This window comes from Myiozetetes cayanensis, unplaced genomic scaffold (assembly GCF_022539395.1).
Source record: "Myiozetetes cayanensis isolate MyiCay16 unplaced genomic scaffold, myiCay2020 scf7, whole genome shotgun sequence".
NCBI lineage: Eukaryota > Metazoa > Chordata > Aves > Passeriformes > Tyrannidae > Myiozetetes > Myiozetetes cayanensis.
In genome coordinates, this window is record NW_026087964.1 from 40,170,351 (window position 1) to 40,182,232 (window position 11,882).

Genomic DNA, 11,882 nt, shown 5'->3' on the forward strand with positions numbered 1-11,882 from the left:
GAAGATGGGCATTGGAAGATGACGAGGGGGTATTCAAGGACACAATAGTGCCACCAGCATCACACACAAAGGCCTGTGTATTTTGTTCCCTAGGAACCTATCCTTTCAGCAGCAGAGCCCAAACTATGAACACCTGTTTGCAGCAGAAGGGACAAGCAACTTTCTGTGTAACAGGACAAAATAGTTAAGCAAAATTCCTTCTTGAGCCAAAGTTCAGTATTTTTCAAGTCACATGAACTGTCTCATCCTGCCATCTTGTCCTCTCAAGCACTCATTCAGCTCTTTCTGCTGCTTTATTGATGTTAAATTACTGGGGTTTGCATAGTGATTGGAAGTAGTTGTTGAAGTTGTACGCTTGAGGAGTTTATACAGAAATCAAGATTTAAGCATTATGCAGCCAAATACTCTAATCTCCTTTATAGCAGTACCAAGCTTCCCATGTATCTAACCTCACAGAGAGAGAACCATTTTATTATGTGTATTATGTATTATGTCTCAGAGAAGTAGTAAACTAAGCAATAAAAATGATAGATTGGATTTTATTTTTTTAAAATGGATTGGAACAGCTATATTCTACCGTAGGAAAACCAGAGAAGCCAGAGATTATCTGCATCATACATATGCAACAGATGCATATGAGAATATGAAGTGTTCTAAGAGTTTGTCAGGCATAGCTAAATAATAAACACAAAGTAAGGTTAAAGGAAGCTACTATCTGATCTTATAGCCCAAGATATAAGAAGAAATCATGAGAGACATTAGATAGCAGTTTATCAAGAATAAGCCGACACACCATTGGGGTTTCCAGCTAACTTAAGAGTCGGAAAGTCAGCTTCTTCTGATGTTTAAAATCTGCATTCATAGCATAGGCACAAGTACTAAAAGGGAAAGGATGATGAATGGGATTGATAAAACTGCAAGCATCCTTTCAGGGTATATTTCAAGCTTGGGGTTTTGAATAGCAATTATGGAGGGCATGATTTTTCATTTCAATTTATGTCCTGGTAATCAATTATACACTGAGTTGGATAGAAGCCTTTTTCTGCCCAATTAGAAAAAAAGGAAGTAAATAAAATAAGGAGTCTGAATGTAATGAATTCTCTTTCTTTGCTTTTTCTACCTCCAATTCCAGTTAACTGAGCTGGATGTTCAACTTTGAAGAAAGCAAACTTGCTGTACACAATGAGACTGCCTTTATTACAGCTTAACTCTTTCCTCATTTCTATTTCTACTTGTCCTTGCAATCATTCCTCTGGCTTAATATGACTCAAAGGGGTCTCAGTGTTGGAGACCGTAAACCATACCTCCCTATTGCTAAAAATTCACTGGTCACCTACAGAAGCAGGAATTAGCATTATCCAGCAGGAGTTTCTTGATCCCTGCATATCATACTTAGTACAAGTTCTGCATGGTTCTGTGCATGCAGAGGTAGATGTCCATGACTGGGAAATGCTGCCCCATTTTCTTTTGCTCCTTCACCACTTCAAACAATCCCCTCCAAGTGTATAGAAACCATTAGCTCCTCCATGTGAGACAAAGATGATTAGATGGCAAAGTGTTATTTTATGTGTATTTGTTTGTATCATGGGATTTTTATGAAAATTTGAGGAATTGATCAAGATGTCCTGGTAACTGTAAGAGCAGATTAAATCACCTTTTCCTGGCAAGGAGTTTCTACCCATGTGAGAAATTGGACCATGGAATATCGCATTTTAAATCAAAGCAGCTCCTCTGGGAAAGAAAGTTTGTTCTGATCAGCAATGCCTAAGCAGATCTGCCTCATGCTGCGGTGACAAAGGAGAGGTTTGCAGCTGCATGATCCCATCCCACCATGGTGGCATTCAGCTCTGTCTTATAGTATTTATATTTTGCATAACTACCTGTCAGCCAGTGTTTTTGTCAATATAAAAACATTACACTTCTTATATGAAAAAAATATTTCCCCCCTGGATCTCCCTGCCAGTTTGGTTCTGGTATAAGTAGTACAGCTGATGGAAGCATGGGGAAGAAATGCACTGCCAAAGTGGTAGTCTACCACCACTCACTTCACGTATTAAAATGAGGTGGTCGTCAGCTTTTGGAGCCTCAGGCCGCATCAGTGCTAGAAACAGTGGGAGGTACCAGACTGAGCCATAATTAAGGCTAAGAATGAGCCACCCTGAGGGGAATTGCCACATCCACAGTGTCGTCAGCCCAGGCTCACTGACCTATAGCTCTCCCTGTGGCAGTACGCAGCTTCCATGCACTCAGTACAAGGGTGCCTGTAAGCACTTACTGTCAGCTGTCTTTGACCTCTGGAATCTGAACTTGAGCATAGCAGAGTTAGTAGATTATCAGGCTTGTGACCTGTACAACTAGAAGTCTGTTTCATATAAACTCCAGTTGGGCAAATTCAGCTTCACATCCAAGTAGCAAAGTACAGCTTGTTTCTCTTACAGAGCATCAGCAAAACAAAAATTGTAATTTTTTCAAGCTCAGTTGTGCCTCCATCATCAGATATGTAATTCCACAGTCTTTAAGTTTTATAGCTTGAAGCTCTCTTCCTTCCACAGGAAGTCAGTGAAGTCTGAGAGGGAAAAAATTTTGATGCAAGCACCATTTTTTCATATATCCCATCTGAAATGAGCTTATGAGCAGCTTCTATACATTATTCATCCCGAATACTGGCCAGAATTATTAACACATCCATTGCTTCTTATACCTTATCAGTAGAGAGCTGTTTAGCTATAATGCACTCAGGTGAAATAATGTACAGATACAGGTTTACTTGTTTGAGAACATGATGTGAATTTTAAGGCTCAAATTAGCACAGGAATTTGTCCCCAAAGTTCCTCAGTTTCCCTGGGCAACCCTGTCCTTCCTACATGTGTCTTCATTTGCTCTGGTTTCATTTCAACACGTTTCTCTCATGGCTCAGACTATAGGAAGGAAAGTCTATAAATCAATGCCATCTTCACTAGCCTCAATCTTGCTCTCTCTTTCTTGCTTCTTGAAGTAGCTGCTCATGTGATGACTTTCTTATTTATCCAGTTTTACCAGCTTCAGTGTTCCTCACTACACTTGTATTAATTTCCTTTTAAAATGACAACCAATTCAATTTTTTTTAAAGTGAAGATGAGATATGAAAATCACTATTGATTGCATAAATAAGCATTTGTACTGCAGTATTAAAAACACGGCTCTTCAGCGAAACTAATCTTGCATGAATTTACATACATCTCATTGCTTTTTAGGGCAAAGAACCTGTACTTTGGCACAAAGTAGCTCCTCTATTGTGGAACAGCATTTATAATGACAGTACTAGGTAAACAACTCAGGGATCCAAAGACAAAATTCATCCCTTAAGGTCATTATCTGGATTAATACAAGAAAATCCCCAAGAGAGTTTAGAAACTATGAAGCATGGAAATGGATTATACTAATCTGTGAATTCAGTGAGACTTTTGTGGTCTGACAGATCAAGTGCAGATGATATTTTCCATTCACTTATTACTCTTAGTGTTATCTAAATTAAGTTATTATTATGTTGGCAAGGTATGTTTGTCTATTACACATTTTATACAGGACAGGGTTATACCAACGGATAATTTTCAACACATCTCTACAAAACAACTTTTGCACAGGTCTGACGTACAATTTATATATAAATAGATACATATACTAAACCCATTTTTTGTCCAGGTCTAGTCCTTCTATTTTAACTGTTCAAATATAATTTTTTCTGAGATTATCAATGGTGTACTTTCTGTTCAGTCATAGTCAGCTGCTCTTCGTGGAGATCACAATTCTCAGTGACGGCTACTTACTCACAGGGCTAGGTGAGAAGCTTCAGCACTGTCCCCACACAGAGAAAAACTTCAGCTTCACTGGCCTCCAAAAAAAAACTTAGCAAGCCTACTCAGGATTGCTTCTCCACCTGTAGTCCAATGGCTGTAGCCTTTACAGGCAACATGACTTTAACTCTCATCCAAAAGCAGCACAGCTCTGTGCCCTCCTCGAGGCAAAAGCATGACAGCCTCAGTAGAGTCCATGAGTGCAGCTCTTCTGCCTCCAGGCTTGAGCTGCCTTGTGCCCAGTCAGTGCTGGAGAGCATTCAGCTGCAGTTGTACCTACCTAATTACGTACTGCTCAGTACTGCGCCGATGCCTAAGCCTGGAGATGTGTTTCTGCCATTAAAATTTCCAAGGCATCAAAACACGTCTTCCAGGGACGCCCAGCAAGACCCACCCAGGGATCATCATGGTGCTACTTAGTGCAATCACCCTGCCTGTACTGCGGTACCTTTACAGTAGATGTACTCATGAAGAATGGGGGAGGAGGCCTATCTTAAATTCTGTCTGTATCTGTTCTGATATCTTTGTCCCTGAACCTGAGCGCCATGCAGAGGTCATAACCACCTGCCCATAAAATCATGATATTCAATGTTTAATTATTTTATATACAATAGAACAGCTCTAAGAAGAAAGATGTTGCTGCTTCAGGAGAGGCTGCAGCATGCTGGCTAGATCACACTGCTGAGAACTGGGATGCATTGGTTCAAACTCTTGCCCTGAATCAGCGATGACATTTCCTTTTGGGTACTCTGCCACCTACTAGCAAATTCTTCAATGGGAGTTGCTGCTGGTGTTCTTTGGCTTTGCAAAAAACTTGTACATAAGCAAGAGGAAAAGAATATAACGCTTTAAAAAAAATAATTAAAGCACTAATGGCTGAATGGGGAGAGCTGGATCTCGATTCCTATTTCAGGCAAAACAGAGGGTCCATTCCAGTGGTTCGATACTGCTTATAGGTTCACTTTCCCTGAGGGGGAAATGGGAACGAACCCATTTCCACATCCTTCTGACAGCTGGGATTTAGGGCAACCCCAAGGAATGTTGCTACTTCATTGCTTTTGGTGATAAAATACCTAACTTTCCTACGACATAAAAGGGTACTAAAGCACATAGCTGTGTTTGCACAGGGAGCCAAGTCTGATGAGTGACCAAACCATGGGAACAGGCATCTGTGCCAGCTCTTTCACATCCCATTTCCAGGTGTTCATGGGAAAATCCACACCCTGCAGTGGGACACTGTGCAGAGGTTTGTTACTCTAAAGCAGGCACTGACCAAGGCACCACTCCACAAGGCTGAGAAGAAAGCAATACAGTAAATTAGTGCACCATCTCTGGCTCAATGTGATGGCTGCAGAGAAAGCTCAGGAATCTGTAAAATAAAGATACCATGAAAAAAATGGAAAGATAATTTGTAATTAATCACTTTTATACAAGATGACGTAAAGCAGACTTAAAATTACAGAGAATTAGCCTGGCAATTGTAGCTTTAGCACACACTGTCATGGTTACTTCAAAACTGTCTGTATACCACACTCTAACAGGCTTAAAGGAGTTGAAACAGAACTTCTAAACCATTTGCTTTTTAAATAAAGGAGACTATTTGTAGTAATAATACTTTTGATGAAGGGTTCAGAGTTAACTGAAACTGATACATGTGATTGATGCCCATAGTAATTGCACACTTCTATAATCCTTCCTCACCCGTAAGAGTTTTGAGCTTACATTTTGGATATTATTAATATTCAGACAAAAATAACTTGTGGACAATAACATGTTCTGAACATGGCAGAGAATTAATCTATTTTTGTAAAACTGTTTAAGAATGATGGATACTTTTCCCTGCTTGAGTAAACACTAGCTAATTCTCTAGACCTCCCTTTTCTCCTCAAGAAAATCCAAGTCCAAATGATTTCATGGATATTTAAAGGATGGTGCTGAATACTGAATACACAATAACTAATTTCTCCACTTGATAAAGATGTGATGCTATTTATTACAGTGCAAACATTTCTGTACTGGAGTTTTCTTGGTTTTTAATCGGTAAGAGAGAACACAATGAATTTAGAAACAACAAAAAATTGAGAGAAAAAAACGAGGCAGCTGAAATGTCGCTGTCGAAACAGACTCCAAGTGAAAGTATTGCACTTGGTTTTATCCTAGATAAGTAACAGAGCAGCTTGGAATAAACATGGACTGAAATTTTCTTCATCTCTTTAATGAGTTCAAAGAGGCTGAACAAAGACATAGAAGAGTTGAACATTGCTGTGTGCAACACAGTAAACAGATTAAAATTTTATACCTGAGCAAAAAAAAGGAATTTAACTATTAACTACAGCATGCAGAATAACTGTTATCACATAAACATAGCACACTGTTATTAGGTTATAGTCATTCAAAATTTCTTAATTTTTGCAAAGACTAAAGATGCAAAAAACTCCAAGACGAGATGTGACATAAGCCCACAATAATGAAAAGCACTTCACCATCTCACAGCCTTTCCAGAGGATCAAAATTATCTGCTGTTTTATTATCCAGGCATAAAGCAGCTACAATTCAAAGCCTGTGGAGTTAATAACACATCAGACATTTAAGCAGGTCCTGAAAATGAAAATATTGGCAGTTTATGAAGTGCTCACAGAAGACCTGAGCCTGTATTCCCTGCCCTCAAATGCCACTTTAAAGCACTGCATTTGTGAGCTGTTTCCAGAGGAGAATGAAAGGGAGGAATCTGCAGGGAATGACTGATCAAGTCACAGGCTCGTGATTTTCTCACCAGCATAACAGACAATTCTTAAGGAATAACTTTTCGCCCCATTTGACTGACCAAAATCCACAATGAATTTTACACAGAAACATGACCTTTCCTCACATTGAATCTGTTGTTTGGGTGGGTGTGGTGTTTTTTTTTTCTTTTTTTATAACCCCTAATGTATCTCAAATGCTCTGGTTTGAACCACTGTAGTACAACTAGAAAAATAAAATAATGTATTTCTCTTCTTAATTCCCTTGTCTCTGTAAAAGATGCCTGTCAGAGAGAAGGGACCTGAAAAGTTTGAGCTTTAATCAGCACAGCCCATTCCTGCCCAGACAGGCTTCTTTCTCCTGGTAGACTTCTACTCTTCCTGATCTCCCCATCCAAAATAAAAACTACCAGCTCCCACCATCAACATTGCTGTGCTACAGATGCCTTCCTCTAGCAAAACCAGCTAGCAAAACCAGAACACTCTGCCCTTGTCATTTAGACTTGTCAAAAAGATATGGGAGGGATGGAAAAGTCTCTTACTCTGTTAGAGACAGCCATAAACAAAGCCTCTCCCTTTTATTTCCTTGCAGTCACATAGTTACATACTCTTGACACCAATCAACTCCCCCCAAAATCATAACACCTGCCTTGATTTCCTGCTACTTTTCTTTCACCGTTTATGAATAAAACTATGCATTAAAAATGCATGTATCAAAATGGATTTATCCCTTTGTCCACAACATATTCGTTTCTTCTTTAAAGTCAGACATCTTAGACATTGGTAGGTTGTGTGAAAGAGTCACCAGGGAATTGAATCCTCTTTGCTTCTAGTTTCTTCCTGGTTTTGAAAGCTGCTGATACTTCAGGGTGGATGGAGTCCAGCCGCTGTTCACACTGGAAGGCCGTGAGGAAGGCCGTCCTGTAGTTGTTATTCATCCAGCCATAGAGCAGGGGGTTAGCAAACGTCGAGCACATGGCAATGACATGAAACACTGTGTAGATCAGTTTGTACTCCTTCAGGTCTAACACCTGACTGTCAATGTCACTGACTAGCTGGAAGGTATGAAACGGCAGCCAGCTGACAGCAAACACCACAACCACACACACCAGCATCTTGGTGGTTTTCCGACGCCGGTGGTGGTAGTGGTCACTCCCTGCCCCAGGACTGACGTGGTTCTTGAGCTTGGTCCAAATACGGGTGTAGGCATAGGAGATGACTGCAAGAGGCAGCACGTACTGGATCAGGAGCATGGAGATGCTGTAGATGGTGCCATAGTTGAGCTGCCCCTCTCCTGGCCACTTCTCAGAGCAAACCACAATCTTGAAGTCAGGAATGATCTCAATCAACGAGTACTCACGGAAGATGGCCAGAGGACTTGCCAACAGGGCACTGACTGCCCAGGCAATTCCTATAATCAGGAAGCTGATCCGCTTAGAGATTTTGCTTTCCAAGTGGTAGACGATGCAGCGGTGACGATCTAGAGCGATCACAGTCAAAGTGACAGTGGACACGTGAACAGCAAGCGCCTGGGCATAGGGCACCAGGTGACACAGCACTGGGCCCAGTTTCCATTCGCCCAAGAGCGTATAAACCAAAGTGAAGGGCAGGCACAGCGTGTTCACCAGCAGGTCAGCCACGGCCAGATTGGCAATGAAGAAGTTAGTCACTGTGCGCATGCTCTTGAACTTGATGATCACGTGGATCACGAGGGAGTTTCCGATCACCCCCAGAAGGATGATGGAGCAGTAAGCAAAGATGAGAATTATCTGCACTTCAACTAGTGTCGTGCTGTCCTTCAGTTCTGGTTTGGGGTCCAGAGCCAATTCATTGAGCGGTGTGGTGTATCTTGGCAAGTACAGCTTGGTGAACAGCTCCATTTTCATTTCATCTGTCTGGTTTTCTTCACCTACTGCTTCCAGGGGCCCCATCCTTGCAGCAGCCTGGTCTGAGCCCCTGAAAAAAAACCAATACAAGTGGAAAGATCAGTCCACTTTGGCTAAGGTAAGAAGCAATGACTAAAGCTACAGCTCTTTCCTGACCCACGTGCTACATCGCAGGATTAAGAGAAGATCTGTCTTAATATATTTAAATTCTGTTGCCCTTACATTTGAAGGCCAATCCCAGAATATTATTCAAGTATGACTCCTGCTGAAAACTGGGACAGATTTCAAAAGCATTTTAAAGACAAAGTTTGCCTAAGTAAATGTAGAAGTATTAAGATCCTGCTGGGCAGCATATCATTCTTTTACAATCCACTACCTAAAACTACTGCTGATTTAGCACGTAACTTCCATTAATATCTATGGGAATTCTACATGGAACAGAACCATCCAGACTGTTATTAGCATAATAGTCTTTCTGTTTTTCCTTAACGAAAAGTGTTTCTCTTAAGTAGTTACTAAATACTTACAGGCTTATGCCCCTCCCTAATAGCAGTGAACTAATTACTGGGATCCTTCTTTCAGAAACTTTCTTTTAAAACAGTTTGTGCCACAAGGCAAGTAAAAATACAACTGTGATAGAATAATGTAATATAGAATAACAGAATTTATCTGAAATGACTGTGTAACTTATTCATGCTGAAATCAATCCCAGTAACAATTAAAACACAGTTATATATAATATTCCCTTTCTGTGTAATGTTTGAGAAAATACAGCTCCTTGGAGGGTGCCAATCAGGCATTCATTTCTGACTACAGTCAAAAAGAAGAGCAAAGAATTCCCCTGCTGATGTCAGTAAGAATTTCACCATTGGCATCAAAATCGCATTTTGTTTCCCTCCTTACACAGGCTGAGACAAATTCTGTGTTGCCCTAAGACCTCGGTAGGCACAATATATAGATGGTTTACAATTACTTGCTGACTTGGACTTCAGTCCTATGCAAAACAGCCATGTCCCCATGGAAACTGCCCAGAGCACCAGTGGAATGCTAAGCAAGAACCACACACCTGGCGACTCCTTGCCTTGACCTGGGAAAATAGTAAGAAACTGCTAGGGCCAAGCAGGCTCACCAAGAGAACACCAGCACTTGCCACTGAGGAGAAAGCCAAACCTGAGTTACTCACTCTACTTGCTGTTCATACATCCCCTAAGGAAAGCAAGAGTAGAGATGAAATGTCACTTTCCTGTCATCAGGTGTTACACACAGCTTAACTCATCTTAAATTCGGGTTCACCTAAAAAAAACAGTCTAGCTATTAATGTGTTTGGATTCACATGCCTTTTCTAAAATTCTTGTCCTTTCTTTTTAATCAGATCAACTTTCTTCCTTCCATTTTCAGCAGAATGTTTCAGGGGAACAGAGGTAAGTTTTCATCCCTACCTCTGTTCCCAGTAACTATCTATGAGTGACATCCTTCGGTGTGGTTTCCAAACTGAAAAAGGAGGGTTGACTGCCAGCAGGTGACTGAGCCCTTTGTACTTGCTTCTGTCTCGTCACAATATCCCGAAGAATTTCTCGGTGCAAATTCTTCTTGCAAAAGCAACAGATTGACTACGTGAACTGAAAGGTACTTTTCCCCCAACAAAACAGGTCCAAATTATGCTATACTGTTTAGTCTACATTTACCTGACAATTAATAGTGTAAGCCTGAGATGTGAAACACCACAAGATACATCAGCTGAGATGTGCCAGCTGTTCATACTGGTGTACTCTGCTGATTTTAGTAATATAATCAGTTTTCAACTACTAGCCTAAGCACGAGTGGCAGGAAGGGATTCCTCATCAATACACTTTTAATCCACCAGGTTAAAAATGTAAGAGATCCACCACAATTTGCACAGCCAAGGCTATGCAATAGTTCAGAACTCTGCTGAGCATTGTCCTTCAACCTGTGTACCTACGCCCAGGAATTATGTTTGCATATATTGCTAGATGAAGAGATCTGATGAGGTCTCAGGACTGTGAGGTGCTCCAAAATCTCAACATTTTTTTCAGTGCAAAATAAGAGCTGCTTATATTTACACACAGAAGTAGCAGAGTGACAGGGACGGCAAATTTCACGTTTTTTCCCTTCTTTGCCATAAATCCAGGCAGAAGGATGTAGCTTAGCCAAATAACATAGCACCCCTTTCTTCCCAAAAATATTTTCACCCATTACTCTACTGCCTGACTTTCTGTTGATTCCTACTTCCAACCTTTTCCTTTTAGCAAAGCCTTCTTTTGCTCTGACACTTTTATTTTATTTGTTACTGCCCTGTTCGGGCTGATGAAAGACACTTTGGTCTCGTCAGTAAGACAAAGCTGAGGGAGAGAGAAGGGATGACCATGGTTTCAAGCAGAGATGAGCTGGCGTTGTCAGCAAGCAATTAAATAAATTGGACAAGTTTCACATTGTTGGTGGGACAGTTATGTGAGCAAAATATCAGCTTCTTTCAAAGAACAGGGATAAAACTGAGATGGAATTTGAGGCTCCACACAGTGTTTGACAGGACCCTTTCTGTTCTTCTTTTGGTCTAAACTCTCCAGGTGTGCATTTACTGGCACACCTTGCATACTGCACCACACTGGGGTTTTTTCCAATTGCTTTTCCCCTCAGCAGTCAGATCCTCATGGGCAGGCATCAAATTGCGCCTAACTTTCGGCAGAGGAAGGCCCAGAGGTGATTTACATCGCTCCTGAGCGCAAGCGGGCAGAAGGGGCGGAATACGTGATTACATTAGCAAGCAGCATTCCCACCAGGACCGCAGTGCATGCGCTGGGAAAGGGTCTGGGGCTGCTGGAGGCGAAGGTGGCAGCAGACGTGCCTCTGGGGTGCGGCGCCGCTGCCCCTCCCGCCGTCCCCGGGGACAGACACCCGTGCCCGGAGGGAAAAACCAGTGCCCGGCGGGAAACACCCGTGCCCGAGCGGGAAACACCCGTGCCCGGCGGGAAACACCCGTGCCCGAGCGGGAGACACCCGTGCCCGGCGGGAGATACCCGCGCCCGGGAGCTTGCGGGGACCCCGCCGAGGCGCCGCGCCGGCCGCGCTCCTCCGTCCCCCCATTCGCGTTCTCACCTTCCCTCCGCCCCGGTGAGGCGAGCGCGGCCACCGCCGGCTGCGGCCACAGGAGCCGGTCCCTCAGGGCAGGGCGGGGCGGGGCGCGGAGCGGAGCGGAGCCCCCTCGCTCCGCAGTGGGGCGGCTGCTCCCGCCTCCCACGGCACGGTCCCGCCGCCGCCCTCCCCCTCGCACACTCACCGGGGCGGCTCTCTCCTCCCGGGCGATGGATGGGGCACCGGCACTGCTCGACCCGTCGAAAGTTTGGCGGCGGCGGCGGCGGCTCCCGCGCCGGCAGGGCGGGCCGGGGCGGGCCGGGGCTGGGCTC

The 11,882-nt window shown here is 42.9% G+C and overlaps 1 protein-coding gene across 2 annotated transcripts; it reads right to left on the reverse strand.

The window, feature by feature from the left end:
* Positions 1-6,027: 6,027 nt before the first annotated feature.
* On the reverse strand, positions 6,028-11,882 carry NPY2R (neuropeptide Y receptor Y2). 2 transcript variants are annotated; one of them, XM_050338494.1, is made up of 2 exons: positions 11,756-11,882; positions 6,028-8,530 (listed from the first exon to the last, which is right to left on the reverse strand). In XM_050338494.1, exon 2 carries the CDS (start codon positions 8,503-8,505, stop codon positions 7,348-7,350), a length of 1,158 nt encoding a protein of 385 aa, XP_050194451.1. In that variant the 5' UTR covers positions 8,506-8,530; positions 11,756-11,882; the 3' UTR covers positions 6,028-7,347. The 2 variants fall into 2 exon arrangements, with proteins under 2 accessions (XP_050194451.1, XP_050194452.1); XM_050338495.1 differs by lacking the exon at positions 11,756-11,882 and adding an exon at positions 11,575-11,719.

Excerpts from the sequence above, each read along its gene's own strand:
- NPY2R (XM_050338494.1), bottom strand. The coding sequence starts at position 8,505 with ATGGGGCCCCTGGAAGCAGTAGGTGAAGAAAACCAGACAGATGAAATG.